The sequence below is a fragment of the Dasypus novemcinctus genome, chromosome 24 (genome assembly GCF_030445035.2).
Source record: "Dasypus novemcinctus isolate mDasNov1 chromosome 24, mDasNov1.1.hap2, whole genome shotgun sequence".
Lineage (NCBI taxonomy): Eukaryota > Metazoa > Chordata > Mammalia > Cingulata > Dasypodidae > Dasypus > Dasypus novemcinctus.
In genome coordinates, this window is record NC_080696.1 from 6,730,017 (window position 1) to 6,750,940 (window position 20,924).

The window sequence follows — 20,924 nt, forward strand, 5'->3', positions numbered from 1 at the left end:
AACAAGTGTTCATTTTTACTTTTATATGTGAGTCATGATTTTACCCCTTTTTGAAAATTATCTTTTAACACATGTGTGTAAAATATATGTTTGGGAAAGGTTGTTAAAGAAAACAGAGCACTGGTCTGAGAATCAGAGACCCAAGTTCTACTCCAGACTGCCATTACTCACAGGACAGCTTTCTTTTCATTTTTTTTATTATGGAAAATTACAAACATTAAAAGTAGAGAGAACAGTATAATGGCCCTCCTTCCATTTAGCCACCACTTGGCTTCACAACTGCCAACTCATGACCAATCTTGTTTCTTCTATCCCCTTCTCCCAACCCTTCCACCACCACTGGGTTATTTTAAAGAAAATTCCAGACATCACAACATTTTGTATATCTCTAAAAGATCCTGGCTCACTTTTTAAAAAGCATAACCATAACCATAATACCATTATCATGCTTATAAATGAAGAACAAATCCTTAAAATCATCAAATACCCAGTTACTGTTCAAATTGCAACTTAATTATTTTCTGGCTCTGACCTCCCTTCTTTGGCACAGGGAGAGGAAATACCTAAACTCCTGTTCATTTTTGATGTATCATTTGAAGGCGTGTCTTATGGATGCCTTGCTCTTATGCAGCAGTTGTGCTCCTCAAAGATTGGGCTTGGTTTGAAATTTTAGAAATCATATCCCAGTTCATATGTTCCAGGAGAATTACTACTTAAAGAAAAACCAGCACTAAGTATTTCTGATTGAGCATCTCCCTTTAATGTGTTTGAATGTCTAGATCTACAGGTGTCAGCTTTCCTAAAACGAGGTACCACTTCACCATTGAAGTACTTTAAAGAAGTTGTATAAAATGACCATACTTCAAAGCACAGTTACAGAAAGAGGGTCTCTGAATTTCCCTGCAGGGCCATGGACATAGAAGTACCCTCTCATCTCTTTAGATTTGCCTCTAGGCAAATAAACATTTGAACCAACAAGAACCACTCTGGGATCAAGAGATGGAATTAATTTTCTTCACTGTTGGATTGGGTCGCTAGTCTAAAAATTTCATCTTTCAGGCATCATTTGCCCAGGTGCACAGCCCCCAGATCTGAAAAACATTGCTAATTCTTCTCTTTCCCTTGCAGTCTCCACAGCCAGTCCAGTCTCAAGTCTTATCAGCTCCACCACTAATGACCACTTCTATTTCTACCACCTGGGTACAAGCCACCACCTTCTCTCAAATGGACTGGTGACCAGAGTTGAACTTAAAACCTCAGTCAAATCATGTCACTCCCCTGCTTCAACTCTCCAGAAGCCTGTCGTCACACTTAGAAGAAACTTCATACTTCTTCACAGGTGGCCTTCAAGGTGTCAAAATAATCTGACTCAACCCCAAAATTTACACTTCATCTCCCCTTAATCATTTTGCTTGAAGGTCTCAAACCTATTCCAGCCCCAGGGCCTTTACAATTACATTTCCTCCTCTTAGAAATACTTCCCTAGATTTTCCTATGGCTGGCTCCTTGGCATTCAATAAGCTGCGGCTGGATCACTTTCTCTGAGAGGGCTTCCTTGACCACCGTATTTAAAATTGCATCCTCTCTCCCTTGTTCTACCCTTTATCCTGCTTTATTTTCTTCATGGCACTTATAAAAATCCGGAATTATATCATTTATGCATTTATGCTTGCTTATTGACTTTGGTGCCCCTACTGGAACGTGAGCTCCTTGAAATCCCAGGCTCGTCTCCTCCTCACTGCTGAGTCACCAGCGCCTAGAATGGGGAATGGCATACAGCGTGCTGAGGCAGGCTGGGCAGGGGCCCTCCAAAGAGGCCCACGTCCTAATCCCCAGAACCTGGGAATATGTTACCGTCCGTGGCAAAAAGGACTTTATAGATGTGATTAAAGTAAGGACCTTAAAATGGGGAGATTATCCTGAATTTTCTGGGTCGACCCTAAATATAAATACAAGGATCCTTATGAGAGGTGGGCAACAGGTCAATGTCATTTTGATGTGACAGTAAAAGCAGAGACAATAAAAGCAGAGTCATGCCCAGGGGCCAAGGAATGCTGGCAGCCGCTGGAGGCTGGAAGAAGCAAGAAATGGATTCTCCCCTGGATTCTCCAGGAGCAACTCAACTCTGCCAATATCTTGATTTTAACCCTTGAGAACAGTAAAAGAATAAATCTGTCTTGCTTTAAGTAACTTTGTTAAAATGTTATAGCTGTAATAGGAAACTAATACAGATGCATTCAATAGGAATGTGCTTAATGAATCAATCACTTGTTAGAGGTAACATAATGATTGAGAGCCCAGGCTGTAAAATAAGACTGCTTGGGTTAAAATCTCATCTCCTAGATGAATGAGATAATGCATGGAAAGCAGTTAATCCCCTCTCCCAATAAATGTCTGCTGTATTACTCTGTGTTTTCAAGCCTTAGCCCTGTAGTTCCTTGATGCTGGCTGCACGTTCAAATCACTTGGCAAGCACTGAAATGCTCGTGCTTTATCTCCCAAAGGCAGGGCCAGCCACCTAATTTGTAGGGCCTTATGCAAAATGAAAATGTGTCACTCCTGGCTCATAAATTATTAAGACTCTCAAAAAAAAAAAAACAACAGCAGGGAAGGAGATGTGGCTCAAGTGGTGGAGCTTCTGCCTACCATATAGGAGGACCCGGGTTCAATCCCTGGGACCTCCTGGTGAAAAGAAGAGAAAGTGTGCCAGCGCGGTGAGCCAGTGCCCAAGCGAATGCCCACATGGTGAGCCAGTGCCCGTGTGAGTGCCCATGTGGTGAGCCAGTGCCTGCGCAAATGAGTCATGTAGCAAGAAGATGACACATTAAAAGAGAGACAAGGGGAAAGTCAAGGTGGAGCGCAGCAGAAACTGAGGACGTGCAATTGACAGAGAATTCCCACCAGAGGTATCTAGGAACAAATCCTGGTGGATCCTAGAGGAGAGAAAATTAGAAGACAACACAGACAGCAAAAACAGCAGGGCAGGAGTTGGGGAAGGGGGAAAAATAAATAAATCCTAAAAAAAAAAAAAAAAAGCAACAGCTATGTTTTATTGTCTCTCTGGAGGTGATAGGGACAATATATTAATTTATGAGTATTGAAACCTACCCCCCAGCAAGGAAGAACATAGCTTTAGCCCATTTCTTTCCTTTTGCCCATGCTTCCACCCTAGACCTTACTATGCAATTTCAGAGAAGTCGGGGGCAGAGGGGGGGAGTGGAAGGAGGAACAAAAAAGGAAAGATTTGCAGCAGAAAAAGCTGAGATTTCTCAAAGAGGAAAATAGAGACACGTAAGTAAAGGAGGGGAAAAAACAGGAGCTCATGGAAAACTGCAGGGAGAAGTTTGTGGTGGAAGAGAATGGAGAATGAGGAAGAGGTGAAAGTTGAAGGGTAGCCCCTTGCATGAGAGAGTAGAATAAAATAAATGAGATGGGGCTTTTAAGAAGTGTTGCCCTTTTTTAATTTTCCAGAGATGAAGGTAATTATTTACATTTGTGGCTCCTGGGCTGAGCCTTTGGCTGGACAGCCTGGGCCACGTAGCCACTGGATTTAGACAGGTTACACTTTGGGAGGGTCTGTCCATATCTCTGGATTTGTGATGTAATAACCCAACGCACCTTGGACTAAATTATCACATGAACCAGTAGTGCATTTTTATTAAGACTCATGCAACAATGGAACAAAGAAATGGGGACTGAAGTGGGGGTTCTTGAAATACCAGAAAGCCAGAACAATGTGGTTGAGGTCTTGCTAAAATGAAAACCGTGATTTAGGGGGAAATGCATGGTTCCAATTTGAAAAGGCTTATGTAGCAAATATAATGGAATAAAACTGAGATTTTCTTTAAAAGAAAACTAAACTTCCCTTGTGAAATTGCAAATTGGACATTCTAGTTTTAAGACAGCTTAAAACTGCTTGGAGCAGTCAGAAGCTGCTGTCCCGCTCCACTAGTAGTGAACAGATTTATTCCAGAGGGATCTGGCTGCTGCTGCAGAACTCAAATTCAAGCAGACTTTGGAACCACTGGAACAGGCTAATAGCTCCCAGAAACTTAAGAAATGTGTGGGAAGTATTATGCCAAGGAAAGGCCAAATCAAAAAACCTTGTGTTGTGGTTTGAGCATTCCACTAAAATGATACAGACACAGAAACAGATACAAAAATAGAGATGCTAGCATCTAGAATCCTACCAGGGGTGACATGTGAAGTTAAATCCAGAAAAACTGCCACTGACATTCTGGACAACTTTGAAAAGATAAGAATTAAGAGGCTGGGAGTTGGAAACAAGAATTAAGTTTCCCTTGACCTGGGTCCCAGAAAACCTCCTATCGTGGGCTGCCTGCCAAAAGTGATGAAATGAGGTTTGGAGCAGGAAGGTAAGCAAGCCATTATTTGCTGGGTTTCAATCCTGAAGGAAGAACCACATGAATTCTCCCTATTGGGAAAGCTGACCTAGGCTGAGGAGGAGAGAGAATGGATGGGAAGGGGTCACCACAGATGCCTTGAGCAGGCTTAGGAAGTGTAAGTGATAACCAGGAGGCTCTAGCCCAGTTTTTCTTCTTGGGCAAGCATGAACAGACCAAAATCCTCAAAGCCCTGCAGAAACAGCTCTTTTTGCAGACTTCCAGTGTAAGGAGGTTTAAGTGATGAGAAGAGATTTAGAAGAACACAACCTGGGAGAGTCCATGTGGCGACGAACTGCCTGGCCAAACTTGGAGGACTGGATGTGACCAATGTCTGCTTTAGTTTGGAGAAAGGGAACATCTAGTAGTAGCCTCTGCCCTGGGGGTGCTGATGAGCAGAAACATCTTTCATAGATGAGGAATGAGGGCTGGAAGAGAGTAGCGATTCTCATGGGGAGGGGAGAATTGAATACAAAATCTGACATGCTGGCTCCCGGGGAAGTTCTCCATTCTCTGCGTCCAGTGTTGGTGGAGAGGATAATGGTGGATTTTGGCAGAGGGAGCGGGGCCTGACAGTTGCTCCTGCCAGAGATGCCTGGCAAGAACTTTGATCAACCCAGAATAAAACAGAGGAGTTGGGAGGCAGCAGCTAGAAAGCCCAATAGGCACAGAGACACAGTTGTCTTGACACATTCACAGCCTCCCTCCCAACTCCCAACCAAGGAGAATTCTGGCAAGACTATTTCAGCATTTACCACCTCCCTGGCGCTGTGACCTAATTGTGCAGAAGCCCAGATGGGGTATGTGTTTCAGAAAGAGTAAGATTCCCTTAATCTGGAAGGTCTTGGTTCAGGACCTTTTCAGACTATGACGATGGTGTAAACTCAAACTCCAGTGGGGTCAGGCCCATCACTATCCCAGAAAGCCTATTGTTTTTCAACACAGAAGCCATGCCAGGCTAGACAGGTTTTCCTGTAGTCTCCACGTGCTGGTGAGCAGATGTGAGTTTCATCAGGATGTAGCTGGGACTGTCCAGCCTCCTACAGCCAAGGCCCTGCACCCTATACCTACGTGGCCAATAAAACAAACCCTGATGACCTAGGCAGCTCTCACTGCCACCACCATCTCCTTATAGTTTTTGGCTTCTGTTAATTTTCACTTTCCTTTGAGCTCAGTTCTGCCTTTGAAAAACGATGTCAGTTATATTTAAGCCAACATTCCCTGCTCCACAATATTCTTTGTCAAATACGTTTTGGAAATGCTAAAGTCTAAACTCCTCCTTGGAGATTTACATCATTAGCCCATTAAAACAATTTTGAGACTCCTCTGACCACAAAACCCTTTTAGGCAGTGTGCCCCAAATCAATGTTTAGTTCACAAAACATGAATGAGGCAGCCCTCCTTGCCCATGAATAGACATGGGCTCCACTGCTTCTCATGGTAACTTCAACCTGTCACTAGGATAGTACTGTAATGGCAGGGGAGGGAGTTGTCTTGGTAGTAGCAGAAGAACAGACCTGCAGTTTTAAACTAAATGCTATTATTTGCTCACATGAATGTTAAAAAGCATAGACGAAAAAGAAATGATCTTATATGCCATTTAAAAGAACAAGTTGCTCTGTTAGAAGGTAATTGTATTCTCTCAGGATCAGTAGACTAGATGCTCCAGAGAGGGACCACATGACTTGACTCCCTATTTTATAATCACGTGGCTTTCCCCACAGTTTATTCCCATCTTTGGAAATCTTACAACTCTTGGATGTTATTAGCTAGCAGCGTAAGCCAATGGCCACCTTGTGCCTCTTGCCAGTAGAATGTAAAGTCCACAGAGCACACAGCACTGTTCAAAAGCCCTGGCATCTTGAAGAACAAGAACGGTAAAGTTCAGGACAGCCAGGATGAGGTCCACATGACTCGGCTCTCTCCAGCCGTGCGTACACGCATACTGATATTTCTCAGGAACTTGCTCTTTGCCAAGGACTGAGGACATAAATGTAAATAAGAGCACTGGCTCTCAGACGGCCCTCTCCTCTTCAGCACGGGGCAAGGCTACGTTTCCCAGCCTCCCTTTCACTTAGCGTGACCCGTGACTGCCCTCGCGGGGAATGGACAGACACGACATGCGTGCCTCTTGGCAGCCTAGCCTAAACCGCCAGGAATGTTGCTCCATGTTCTTTCCCTTTCCGACTGGGTGGGAGGGACATGGCCACAGTCAATTTAGCTGTACGTTAGGGACAGTAGAGGCTCCCTTGACCACTGCTACCTGGACTGCCTGCGCTGGACTAGGCAAAAAAGTTAATATTCTTATTCTCAAAACCCCTGAAAACTGGGCGTCTGTTAACACAGCCTAGAATACAGTTATTCACCTCAAGGAGGCCACACGCTCCAAGAAAGAATTCCTACATTGTGGAAGATTGCCAAAGAGCCTTCAAAATTGGGGCAGAGGATTGCATTTTGCAGTTCAGTGTTGTTGGCTTCAAAAACTGCAGGTTTTGTTATCACCAAGAATTTGAGACCAAGTTCATCTGGGCTGAGACACAACATAATGCATTTATTTCTCTGCATATGCAAAGTCAGGTATTGTGAGCCAGTTCCTCTGAGGAAGAGATTTGGGAATTTTCTTCTCACTACACGTTTCCCTACCATTTTAACCAAGAGAACAACCAAATCTCTGTTATTTTGGTCCAAAACGATATTTAAGAGTTGCTTCGGCTCTTTTGTTTTCCATTGCCATAGAGGTGGGGAAAGCTGGGAGTGCCCTGGGAGACCCCAGTAGACCTTCACACCGCAGAGGATTATCAGAATTCCCTGCCACATGCTACCCCAGACCTCTGGGAGAAAGGGAAGCTTGAAACATGTGCATCAAGTGTCAAAGGCAGCACGAGTTCAATTTAAGATTTACAATAAAATGAAGACATATAGGCCAGAGGATTGTGTATAATTGTGATCAAGAGATCTGCAATTCAGGCACTGTACCGCTTCAAACTCGCATCTTGATTTCCCATTCTAGTTGCTGCAGACACTCTTTGAGGAAGCAAAGAATACACAGATGAAGAGAAAAAGAACCAAATCTCACAAGGCTAAAGAACCAAGACTATTACAAAGAACATAAATAAATTTATAATGCATTGCAATACAAATAAGCAGTACTGTTTGTATAAAATTGCATTTCCATGAAGAAGCTGTTTATAATAAATGTGATTAAACTACATCAGAAACACATCAAAGTTGTATGAGTCATACATACACAATGTCGCAGTCCACACAAAACTTTAGAGAATAAGCCTTTGGAATGCCACATCCTGGTCTAAAGGTATTCGACTGACCTTTCTGCTTCAGAAAAGCCATCAAAAAGCCACCCCATCAGGTTTCATCAGACTTGTTAAGCCCCTATTTGGCTTTTTCAAGATAAACTATCATCTCCTCAAAAGGATCAAAATGTAGGACTAAGGTTTTGCACAATACATGTAAGAAATTTTCCAAAGTGTTGGTATACTTGACAGGACGGGCTGACCACATATTCATAACACCAGGCAAAGTAACACTTCAACACCAAGAAGGACAAAAACTCCTGATGCACTTTAGCAAAGCACCAGTCTCCTTTCGTCCTCTCGCTTCACGCCAACCCAAGGTTCTATGCGAAAATCTCAGGTTTACTATACTTCTTCCTGCCTTTTTGTGGGGATAGGGTGGGGGAGACTCTTTAATATTCTGTATCCTATAAAGCAACATATCCACTCCACTCGTGAAGGACTTGGTAATAAAAAATAAAAGTCACATACTAAGTACTTGCCTTAACAGACATTTTTATCATCTACACCAAAGGAGTTAAAGGATGTAAGTTTGGCAGACTGGCATATACCCAACAATGCCATAGCTTTTAACATGGTTTTTGCCAGTAAGAAAGGTCAAAATATGGCTTTCTCCACTGTCAAAAGCCAACCCTGCCAAAGCTTAAAATTTTAATATAGCAGTTATCTTGAAATTTCTTTATGAAGTTAGAGACCTGCACCTGAGCAGAGCAAGGCCCTGCTGTGTGAGCCCAGCCCGCAGTAGGCTGAATGCTGGCACTTCAGAGGGGGAGAAGTGGGCTTGCCTGTACGTTGCTTCCATACAAGCTTGCTCAGCACGTTAGGATGGTTTTTTATATCTAGGAATCGATGGACAATCAAAGAAACTAATAAAAAGGTAGCAAGAAATTGAAACTTTCTTTCCAATCAATGAAAGGCCCCCTGCTGCCACTGCCCACACATAAAGTACTGCACAACTGTTCCAAAACAAAGTTCCTTTGACTGAAAATCTGCCTAATTTATGTAAAATACTATTTTGCACTTAAATAATTGATATTGAAACACAGGAAAGCATGATTTTTCAATTTTTAAAATCATAATCATGTTTCCATGTGCCTGGCTTCTGGATTAAATATATTCTCTACGGGAAAAATCCATAAAATTCTATTGAAATGTTGATCTAATTTTAAGTTTAAAATACTTTAGGTTGAATTGTTTCCTTTAGTTTCATAGTCATTAAATACTGAAAATAAACCTAATGGCTTCGAGTTGAAAAGTTATTAAATGTGCATACCCATTGGGCTGTTTAGTTAAAACCCCATCTTTTGCCAGAATGTAAAAAAGAAAAAGAAAAAAAAAAGGAAAACCAGGAAAAAATGGTTCCACAGCAAGTCAAACTTTTAATGAGTCCTCTCCACCAAGATGTTTTTCTCCCCTCTCCAGGGTTTGTTTTTTTTTAAGTATGTCTGAGAAAGAAATTATATTTTTCTTATTACATATTTAGGCCCTAATTGGTGTCCGGTTGGAAACTGGCCCTCAATTTACAAAAAGCCAAGGTACATTTTATTTCTCATTCCTTCCAATCCAGTCATTTACTCCACTAAGAACAGGAATATTTTTGGGTAGGCATTATATGGAACAGCAAACCTATGAAACCTTTCTTATCCTACCTCTGAACCTGAACTTACTACCCTGAAAGCTGTTTCAGCTGCACTAAGAAAGCGAGTGGAAGGACGGCAGCCCCAGTGCAGCACTGGCTGCAGCTGCCTGGCTCCAGGTGGGAGACCTGCTTGGGGGAGGGCCGGGAAGCGCCCAGGCCAGGCCCTCCCAGCCCACCAGCCCTGTGACGGCGTCGCACACGGCTCACTGTGCTCTGAAGACCAGTCACCAGACCCTGAACGCGCTCAGGGCACCAGGGGAGGACAGGGTTCTGTCAGAACAAAAGCTGCATCTGAGGCTGGCAGCAGCCTTGCTCGCCCACACGAGGGCTGCCTGTTCCAGATGCCCATGGTGAGCCAGTGGCCTGGATGACCAGAGAAGCAGACTGCACACACGTTTTGAAAGGTGACAGAAAGCGCCCCTTAGAGGTGAGTGGGCATTGCCCTCCGAATCCTCAGGACTGGGGAATGGACGAGGGCTGGAGTGGACTCGAGGTTATTCTACTAACGACCTGCTGTGATTCTCCGCTGATGCGGAGGCGGTGGCTGCCGGAGGTGCTGAGGGAAGGAGAGGGAACAACAGATGCAACATGGGGACACTTTCAGGAGTTGGGAATCGTCCTGAATGGCACTTCAATGACAGATATAGGCCACTATATATCTTGTCATAACAAAACGGCAGGAGAGTGGAAACTACAATGTAAAGCATAATCCATGCCTAGTGGCTATGCTGCAAAATGTGGTCATCAGTTTTAACAAATGTACCTCACCAATGAAGAATGTTGTTAATGGGAGAAAGTATTGGAGGGGGAGGGAGTGGGGTATATGGGAATCCCCTACATTTTTTATGTACCATTTATGTAATCTAAGTATCTTTTTAAAAAAAAATTTAAAAGTGTATTTAAAAAAAAAAGAGATGACAGAACCTTTCCAAGTTTCATAAACCCATGAACCATGTTCCTTATTATTCTGTCTGGACCCAAGGGACAGAGGATCAACTTTAGGCATCTTCCTTCAGCTTGGAATCTTACTTGACGAATTTATTCTAACACATAAATCAGGTATGACAGAAGAGGACAGATGGATTTTTTAAAACCAAATTGGGTTCCCTGGCTACTTTTAGTAGGTAGAATATCGAGAGATTTAAAGATACAATTCTTTAGAAGATTAAGGAAGATGGAAAGGAAACCAAGTCTTTCATTTCCAGGACTGACCTTCATTAACTGTCACCAAAAGCCTGTCAGTGAAGGAGACCCAGAGTGGATTTCCAGTTATTTAGTAATAAGCGGTCCAGGGGCCAGGGAACCCCAGGAGATGGACCCAAGGCACGGTATTCCAGGTTTCTGTACAAGACCACCTTGTTCTGGCAAGACTTAGAGCAAAGTTGGCTTCAGAAAAAATACTGGTAAAGGAATTCCCTGGGGGAAAAAATCTCTACATTTTGGGGAAAAAAACCTTTCCTATAAAATTCCCACTTCCCTTTGAATCTCCAAAGATTGTGACATTTCATTGGAATTGCTTGGCAGTCCCAGCTTCCTGGGCCATGGTTCCTGGTTATCGAAACCCTCAAGTCAGAACCCACAGACTGGCAGGGGCCCGGTGGGCCCAGTGCAGAGTGTGCAGAGCGGGTAGCGGAAGAGGTGGACGAGAGACACAGCCAAGGTATTTACAGGGTGGACAGGACTTCCCAGCCCGTTTATAAAATCGTACCAAGGACCCTCTCCACCTCCATCAGGAAAAACGAGTTCCTGTACTGTGATGCTGACCAAGTCTGACAAAAATAAATACTCAGAGCAGGCAGAGGAGGTGGGACCTTGGGGCACGGAGGCCCCGGCCCGGCCTTGAGGGCAGCCTTGTCTCCAGAAGGTACCGCTGAGACGCTGAGACGCTGGAGCCCCAAGTAAACGAACCTGCTCCCCATCCCAAGCCCCCAACAGATCCTAATACCACTTTTGTTTTTTGTTTTCCTGATTGTCTTGCCTAAAAGATTCTCATTAACATACACGAGGCTTAATGCCCAAAGACAACATGACTGGAGGTCGTCCTTTGCCACAGAAGCGTCTCATTCAGGACAGATTACGGACTGAGTCTGAACTGCACACCAGAGGCAAGGCGCGCCCCCGGGATGCAGGGCGGCCCCTCACAGCTCGCGCGGGCCTGCGGGCTGGCCTCGGCGCTGCCGCAGCGCGTCCCCCGCCGCCGCGGCCGCAGCTCCCCCAGGCCCCTCGGGCACCGCCTCTCCCGGGGACGCGCCGGCCTGGCCTGGAGCCCCGGGATCGTGGGCCTCGGCCCGCTCCTCGTCAGCACCCGCAACCAGGCTGTCCTCCTCTTCCTCCTCCTCCACTTCGTCCTCCTCGCCGAGGTCCTCCTTCTCCTCCTCGTCGTCCACCAGGCTGTCCTTGTTTTCCTCTTCGTTGGAGTCGTCTTTCTCCTCCTCCGCCTCCTGCCCCTGCTCAGCCCTGGGCGTCTCCCCGGAGTGCTGATTCTGCTCTGGAGGAAAGAGAAGGACCACAGCACCTGTGAGTGCACCGGGGTGGCGAGCGATCACTGGGGCTAGCTGGGGCTAGCTGGGGCTGCCGGGGGGGCCCCCCTCCTCGGCTGCTCGCTCACAGGCCGCTCTCTGCTTGGCAGAGCCCCAGCCCTCTCTGTCCCTCGACGGGCCCGCCCTGCTGGCTTGGGCAGAGCACCTGCGCAGGGAGAGCGGAGGTTCCTGCCTGCTCTGTGCCCTGCACTTGGGGGGTGGGCTGAACAGAGCCGCCCCAGGAGGAAAAGCCCCCCTTTCCGCAGGGGTCCTACACTGATCAAACAGGAGCCAGCAAGGTGGCCAGAGGAAGCAAAAACTAAGACCCCCTGGGGGGAGCTCAAAGCCAGAAGGTCCCTGGACTCCTCAGTCCCGTGAGCTAATAAATTTGCCTTTTCTCCTAAGCTGCTTTGAATTGAGTTTCTGTTACTTCCAAGAATTGTAAGGAGCATAATATATTTCCTAATAATGTGTGGAAGGCGCAAAGCCTCCAAAACTTTACGAACTTAAAAGAAACATGTTAGTTAAACTCCCACATAAAACTCAGCAATTATAAAGTCTCAATAAAAAGCCTTCAAACAAATTCTCAAAAATAGTCAGGAATAAAGACACAAAGAACACCACCTCGCCCCAGAAACAGCGCCGCGGAGTGCAAGGGCTTCAGACTCAGACCAAACTGGGCTCAACATCCAAGTCCCCCCGCATGGCTGTGTCACGTGGGGCAGGTCACTCAGCCTTTCAGAACTCCTCTCATCTGTAGAGGCAGCTGGGCTGCTCCTAAGGACTGGGGACAGCCACACGGCAGGGGTCAAACTGAGATCCCTCCACCCTCTCTGCTCCAGCATGAGGGAAGGAAAAGACACAACTGATTAACAAGGGCATTTTCCTAAAGAGAAAAACAATTGCTAAAATGAAATATTCTCTAATTTGAGAGGAAACTTAAGAATTTTTGTTCAAATCTATCCAGAAAACTTATTTCCAAGAATCTTGTAGTAGTGATGATTTGGTCATGCAGCAAATCAATAGTAAAATCCACCATTCATCTGAGGACAAAAGAATAAACACCAAAGTGTTTAAAAGATACTCTAGTTCATGAGTTTATCAGGCTTACCGGAACGTTCAGATAAATGCCTCGGGAGTGGTACGTAGAAACATTCTGATATGATCACCAAGACCTGGGGGGAAAGTGAGTTCACAGTTAGCAGATAGGACGTTTATTACCAAAAGGCTGCACAAATCAGGCCTCGCTTCTACAAAGAGTTAGTCAAAAGCCCTCAAAAAGGACAAGGGTGTAAGGAAGAATCTTTTTTTTCAAATGTAACATAATGTAGAAAATACTATTAATTTACAGCAGGGTTGCAAAGTCAAAGTCTAGAGAGCCCTCTAGAAATAAAGGAATCAAGCAGACTGAAGAAAATGGACACTACCAGCCCCTCAAACGGTCTCTGAAAACACACTAGGCTGTACAAACAAAGCTAGCTGTATATAGGCTGCCCACCTTCAGTGGGTAAGCCCTAACTGAATGGAAGGGCATTTCAAGGCCTGGAATTCTCGAGATCACTGTAAGAAACTTGTACAGAGACAAATGATAAGAAACCTCATTGATGTGAGCTAACTCCTATTTTAGACAGTGATTAATTGGCAGCACTTTCTATGTATTATAAGCATGCTCTCCGCCCGGGCAGGTACATCCCATTCCATGCTCCGGGCCTAGGGACCGGCAGTCATGGTGATGAAGCCAATGGGGAGGGCCCACAGGGCAGAGTTAGCTGGAGCTCTGCCTACCTGGGTGACTTTTCCCTCCCCCTGCAGCAGAACACCAGAGACCCAGCAGGGGGAGAAAGAAGCGGCCCGTGATACAGCCGTTTCCCTACAGGAAGGCTGGACATTTCTTCCTGTACTCAGTGAAGACTGGACAATGCCTTCCCTTTGAAGAACTGCCCAGTCTTTAAAACAGGAATAACACATCATTTATGAGTGCTTGAACGGTACTATGAAACGTTAAAGGCTCCAAAGCTGTCGTCCTTTTAATTCAGTTTTATAAACATCAAATGAGTACCCTACACTGTGTTCACGATTACTGCCGGCCATATATCCATTAATTAGTTTACTCAATATCTGATTCATTAAGGGTCAAGTCACCACATTAGTAACTGAGAAGTGGGTTCAAAATGAAGAAGCCCCAGTCCTGGCTCTTGAGTAGTACAGAGGAAATATGGCAACTTAATTATAAGCAATATGGAACAGAAGTCTCATAACATAAAAAAAATTCTTATTATTGAAATAATGAAAATGCTCTAATGATTGAAGTGATGAACAGACAACTATGTGATTATACCAAATACCACTGATGGTACACTTTGGATGAATTGTATGCTTTATTAATATGCATCAATAAAATTGATTTGTTAAAAAGACATACAAAACTCAAGGTAGTAGCCTTGTTTTGTGTTCCCAGAATTTAAATTAGGAGAAAATAGGAACTATAATAGTCAAGCATATCGCAAGCAATGAAAATGAAGGCATCACCTCTATAGAAAATGTTCTGCCATTGCTGGCCCCTAAGTCAGTTGACTTCCATGAGGAAGCACCTCGAAGGTCACCAGGACCAGGCTCTGCAAACCTGCCTGGAGTCTGCCTTCAGCCTCCAGTGAATGGCGAACATGTCCCAGAGCCCTGAACCACATACCTGGAGAACTTGCCTCTAATCTTGGCTCTGTAAAGTAGAAATGCAAGAAAGCCACAAAACCCCAATGGGCTATAGGCTTTCCATTCGGACCCTGAATGGAACATCTCAAAGGCATTTTCCTTTGAGAAACAGGCAATTCCTATTATTCTATTTTGGGAAATTCCATTCTCAGCAAAGTCATCTCAGATTCTCATTCCATCTGAAACGCTGCTCAGTCTAGACTTGGTGAGGGTACTAAAGAAGAACTGTCAGAGCCCTGTTTCTCCAAAGGAGTGTCTAGTTAGCCACCCCTCATCCCTCAGGAAGGCTGGGCAGGTGGGAGGCAGCTGCTCCCCTGGGCTGTCACTGCCAGCCTCACGCATCTTGTCCAGCAGCTTTATCCCTTTCCCCTCGTGCACTATGCAGATACTATCAATGTGGCTAAGATGTGAGAGCCACTGAGAGACATTTGTCTAGTCAGACCTTAACGAAACTGCTATTCTGGAAAAGATGACAAGTTGGAAAAAGAACACAGCTGTTTCAAATTGTACAAAGTAGAATATTTAAATTGCATTTCTCTTCTGGATAAACATCCAGTGTTTACTGTGAAGTGTTTTTACAAAAGATAAGTAAAAAGGACATAAGAAATCAAAGATTCCTGATAGCAAAATGACAGGTGCTGTGTATTTCTTTTAACACATATTACAATTGTAGAAAAGGCCTCTGAGCAGAGACATATGCCTGTAATTTTTCATAACCATTTTAGGAAATTTACCAGCATATTACTGATTTTAAATTATTTTGTTAAATAAAGCCATCCTCCCAACTTCTTATAAAGGAACAATGTTCTAAATTACTTAATCACTTGAACAGACTAGAATCAACTCTCTTCTTTCTTCAGGCCAAACCTCCAGGTATCCTTCCTTACAATGATTATTTTAACCTAAGTTTCCCAATTAATTCAGGGCCCAGGCAGTCTCAATTTCTTAGACTTAAAGTCAAGTTCACATACACAATTCTAAAAATATTTATGAGAAGAGGAGTTTTCACTGATCTTCCCAAAGGCTCACATGCTACCTACATTCTCCATAACGCCATCTCTTCAAAGATCTCCATCTGTTTTCCCCTATAAGACATTCAGACTCCATGTGGCTTCAAAATACAGTACTAGAAAAATATAGCACTGACAATAGACGGGAGAAGCATAGACTAGCACCTTCCATTTATATCCAAAATCAAATCCCTTTGGGTCAGGGAAGTAGATGTAGCTCAAGTGGTTGAGAGCCTGCTTCCCATGTACGAGGTCCCAGGTTCAATCCCAGCTACCTCCTAAGAACAAAAAAATAAACAAAAAAGCCAACTCTCATTATGGAGCAGATGTAGCTTAGTGGTTGAGCGCCTGCTTCCCATGTACGAGAACTTGGGTTCCATCCCCAGTACCCCCTTAAAAAAGAGAAAATAAATAAATAAATCCCTTTAAGCCACAGCAATGAGGACATGTTAATTAGCAATAAAAATTAATGCAAAGAGAAAAATACACCTAGGACTTAATGAATGGTATATACAGGTCTCCAAATCCCATCACCAGCCCCGGGAGGCAGGCACTAAATCTCAAAGGCAAGCCTTAATCTAGATTAAGTATGCTCATGGCAAAATAAAATCAAGCCTGTGGCTCCTCCTCAAGTTATGGCTTTGTCACACCATGTTATGACTTGCTGTAAAGGCAATTACTAACATTTAAGCTTATTTTTAAAAAGATCTTGATACAGAGCCAAAAATTCATTATGAAAAGTAAGGACAGACTTTAAGATAATCTTACCAAAGAGTATGTTTTTCATCAATTCAATTTTTCATAGTCATTAGCTATTGTCATCACATAGCATTAGGGTTTCTTAACCAGGGGTCTGTGAGCTTGAATTAAAATTCAAAAAAGCATTATTCTTGTGGGGATGTGTTGGTGTTGGTATGATATATTCATTAAATAATAACAGGATAGTGTGTGTAGACTTAGCAAGGGGTCTGTGGTTTTCACCTGACCGGCAAAGTGGTCAGGAGAATAAAAAAAGTTAAGAACCCCTGGTTAGAAGCTGTACGATTAATATACAGTTTAGTGGCTCTTGAGAACTTCTTAAGTAGAATTTAAAACACAATAAAATTGATCAAGTGTTGGTAAAGGAAAATACAGACTTATTTCCTGTATATCAAACACTAAACCATGACAAAACACTTAGAGTTGTCAGTATAGTTAAGTAATAAATGTTCTTCTGTCACTAAAACACACCTATGAAGGAGATGCTCAGACACCTACTGGATACTGATTTTCATGCCTAAAGAAGACATGATAATGAGCTTTACTCCACAGTACTGACTGAGGCGTTCTAGCCACATTTTCTCACCATCTACCTTGGAAAAACCAGGGCATATGTTTAAGCAGCTGGTTAAGGTCAGAAGTAAAAATGGAGGAAATGAAAAAGAAAACTCATTGTATCTCCCTGAGGAAAAAACTCACTGCTTCGGTCTTCTCAACCCAGTGTTCTAATCAAGTAGGCAGTGTGTGAAAGCACAGCTGGCCCAGTTGTCTGGGAAACTGACCATGTCTAAGTCAGGTAGGGCCTCTATTTCTCCTTTCATCACTGTCCACATTCTGGGCAGCACACATTTTCAGAATATTTAAGGGGAAGGGTTAGGAGATAATAATTGAATTAAATTTCCATTGTAACTCAAATTACTATCAAAAGTGGTATCAAACAGACAAATGTTACTTAACTGCAAGATTATAAACTAAAGGTTTATCTGCTCTATTTTCACTTTTTACTTTTTTTAATAGTTTTTGCATGAAATCCATTTCGATTTAGAGAAAGAAAAAAAAAACTGACATTATCTCTCACCAGACCCATGAAAAGGCCAAAAACCAAGGTGGCTACGATGAAAAAGATATAAGAACACCAAGCAGGAATTCCAAGGGTCACTGTGAAGTAGTTGTGAAGATGCTGTAAACAGAAAGAAAAAAAAAAAAGAACATTTTATTCGCTTATAATGAGGAATGAAAATGTCTGAATTTCCTTCTGTAGCTATAATTCAAGTTTGCAAATTGCCTCTATGATTATAAGCCCCCACAAAAGCCATGCAGTGGTTTATTCCTCTAAATGATTCCTAAAGAACAAGGCAAATTTTACAACACCAGGAATCTGAGGCAAAGAATTAGGGTCATTTCTCGTAAGAGTTATATTTTCCTGGAGTCATGATCTGGTTGGAACTCTGCTCCCTTTTTCCATCATGATAGTTTTTTTGTTTTTGTTTTTAGGTCACTTTCCCTAATAATTATGTACACCTTGATGCTTTCCCATATTAGGGCATCCATAAAAATTTAAACTTCTTGGGCCTTTACCAGGCTTTAAGTAGAACCAAATTACTACTTTCAAAACACCAAACATTTAAAATATATTCACATTTCTTTTTTCTGATTAGACTCATGCTATACCTTAACCATCCTCAACAAATTTCCTAAGTTACCATGAAACATAATATGTAATATTAGTTAGAATTACTCTTATATAGGCTTCCCCATTAATTCAGCATGGGTAGATGAGATTTCCTTGGTCTCTAAGTTGAGTGGCCATCCCTTCATGCTCACTGTTCCTAAGGACTCCACTTGATGAGAAACACCAAAGAACATGTGAAGAGGTACCATCCTAGCTAGAAATAATTTACATCCAAAATCAGGCAGAAATTACATCCATGAACCTGCTAGTTTGAAATCAAAGCCTATTTATTTAGATAAGACATTCTCAATTTGAGACCCTTAGGGCTTCAAAAATAGTCATTCATGACAATCTGCTCACTTAACAAGCAATTACTGGCCACTCCTCATGACTCCAAGCTAGATGCTACAGCAGGCAGAGATGAGGGCTATGACTTGCCTCAACCCAAAACGTTGATGAACATGAAACCAAGTTTCTGTCTTAATTACCTCGTATTTTTTAAAATCTAAATCTCTCAAGTATCTCCCACTGATTGCTCAGTTTATAATTATCAAATGTAATTAAATAATATTTTATTCTGGCTTAATTCAGAAGGATGACCAAACCAAAAAAAAAATTTGGTCACTGATTTAAAATAATGAGATCCCTTCTGTCCAGTAACTTGTTCAGCAGGAAAAAAAAAAAAAAGATCTAAAAACTAAGCAAGCATTTTAAATAATGAGATATGAACTCAAAGTTCTCAATAAATATTGCCAAATAAGGAAAAATTTGTCAAATAAGGAAAAAGTACTAGAAAATCTTTACGCCATTCATAGGAAATGTAAACAAACATGTAATCTGTAAAACTGTCACTCCTCTGCTGAAGACTCTTGCCATCACTCCATCCTCATCCCAGAAAATTGTTTTTTAAGAATAACCAAGCATTCTGCATCCCAGCAGGCAAAATAGGTATTTGGAATATCAAAAGACTGTGTCATTCAAACTCTTTTTGGATGGAAATTCTAACATATTGTACAGTTCTCTGCCTTAGAAATAGTGTGTACTGAGCATACTTTCTGCTTTCTTGATGATTCAATGCCATCATCAAGGTTAAACCTTGAGATGTGCCAACAAATCAGAAGATGTGCAATACCAGTCACCTCCACACTGATCTGTGGATGTATTCTGTAGCATGCTTTATAAATATCGGATCATTCACTTTACTCACATGGTTGAGAAAAATACTGTGCCGTTACAAGCCCTTCTGGGCAGTATCTTATTCCCTTTCTGCAAAATAAGATATTGAAGCAAGCCTCAAGAAACCTTCTAAGTTATTTTTCTGATTTCAGTTAAACTATTTGCCTTCATTCTCTTCATCTTTGCACTCTAATTCATAGGCTTCTTAGTACAGTCAAACATCCTCTCCTAAGTCCCTTATGGGATTTATTTGAGCTTCGTAGGGAAATCCTGCCATCTTGTGGCCTTTTTGGTAATGATTAATAAAGATTCATTAATCAAGCTGTGTTTTTACAACCGCAGATATAAATCTTTATCTGTTTATGTTGTCCAAGTTCACTATGGTTTTAGAGCTTCTTAGGAACATTAGGACTCGTGGTACTAAGTACGTCAAAGTCTTGCTGTATATATTTTTCCAAAGTAATAAAATATTTAGTTCTATCTTTTTGTGTTTCTGCTTCTTGAGTTTCCAGGAAAAGAGAGTTTTCACTTGTGGGAATAGTGGTCCCTGTTCTGCATGGTATATGCTCACTACAAGGAAGCAGACACATCCTATTCCATCGACATAAACTGCACTCAAATGTCACCTGATGAGGATGACACATTACACTATCGTACAGGTGACTAATTTAGACCTAATGTTCTGGCTACATGCAAACTGAGTGAGAGGACTAAATGCAAACATTTTACACTAGAATAAATGAGAAGAAAATTCCAAATGATGGTCAGATTGACTTAAAAAGCAGAATCAGAAGTAGGGCCTGCTCTCCGAGGAAGCCAGCACTCCCCCTGGAACCGGAATTACTACAGGTTGTATGATGACACCCAAGGGCACCCAGAAAACCAGCCCACAGCCGTCTGGATTGAGAGTCTATCGATGCAACAGAACATCCCTGAGGAGTTCTAGAACAAACCCGCACCCCTTGCTGACACAGATCAGAGCCATCAAAGTTTCTCTCCTGCCTGAGAGCAGCAAGGAAGGGCTCCTCAGTGGTGGCTGGGGGCTTACTACCCCTCCAGGTTGTACCCTCACAACACTAAAAGACCACTTGGTAGCCTCTTACAGCTACATGGGAGGCATCTCGTAGACCTAGCTTTATTCTAGGTATTTTTTTAAGAGGGAAAAAGCACTAAGGGAAGAAAAACCACTACCTACAATTCAGAGAAATGTTTTGGAATTTTTTAATTCAGTCTTGAATGAAAGATCCATGGTCTTTAATTCTTCATTAAGCCTTAAATCTTCTGCATGTCATGGCCCTTCTTTGGAGCCGGTGTTTCTGCGTGATGGAAATGGACTCAGAGGGGATCTCTTTTCACAAGACTTGCATGCTACTTTATTGGAATTGTAGTTGGTGCTGGGTTTAAGATATATGTAGGGGATTTGAATCTCTGGACTGATAATATGACACCCAGGCCCAGAGCCTCAACAGACTTCAGCTCCTACACTTTGATTTATTGGACTTACTCCACTCAGCTAACATGGAGTTGAAGAAGGTCAACCACCACAACATGGAGCCTAGAGTGTCTTCAACTGGAAGCAGGAGGAGTGCATCCAGTACCCATGTGGAATCTAAGCCCTCACTTGACAGGTGTGCAATGGACACAACCAATCCAATGTCCACAGAGAAAATGTGGAATGGGTGTGGGAACGGTAGCCATGGTTGCTGCTGGGTGTGGGGAACGGGAG

The 20,924-nt window shown here is 42.8% G+C and overlaps 1 protein-coding gene across 1 annotated transcript in view; it reads right to left on the reverse strand.

The window, feature by feature from the left end:
* Positions 1 to 179: 179 nt before the first annotated feature.
* Positions 180 to 20,924, reverse strand: part of TMX4 (thioredoxin related transmembrane protein 4) — a 70,527-nt gene continuing 49,782 nt past the window's right edge. Inside the window, exons 7-9 of the mRNA XM_058287541.2 lie at positions 17,429 to 17,530; positions 12,984 to 13,047; positions 180 to 11,841 (exon numbers count right to left, since the gene is read on the reverse strand). Of these exons, the coding sequence (XP_058143524.2) occupies positions 11,492 to 11,841; positions 12,984 to 13,047; positions 17,429 to 17,530 (516 nt within the window). The 3' untranslated portion in view covers positions 180 to 11,491. The remainder of the gene's footprint in view (positions 11,842 to 12,983; positions 13,048 to 17,428; positions 17,531 to 20,924) is intronic.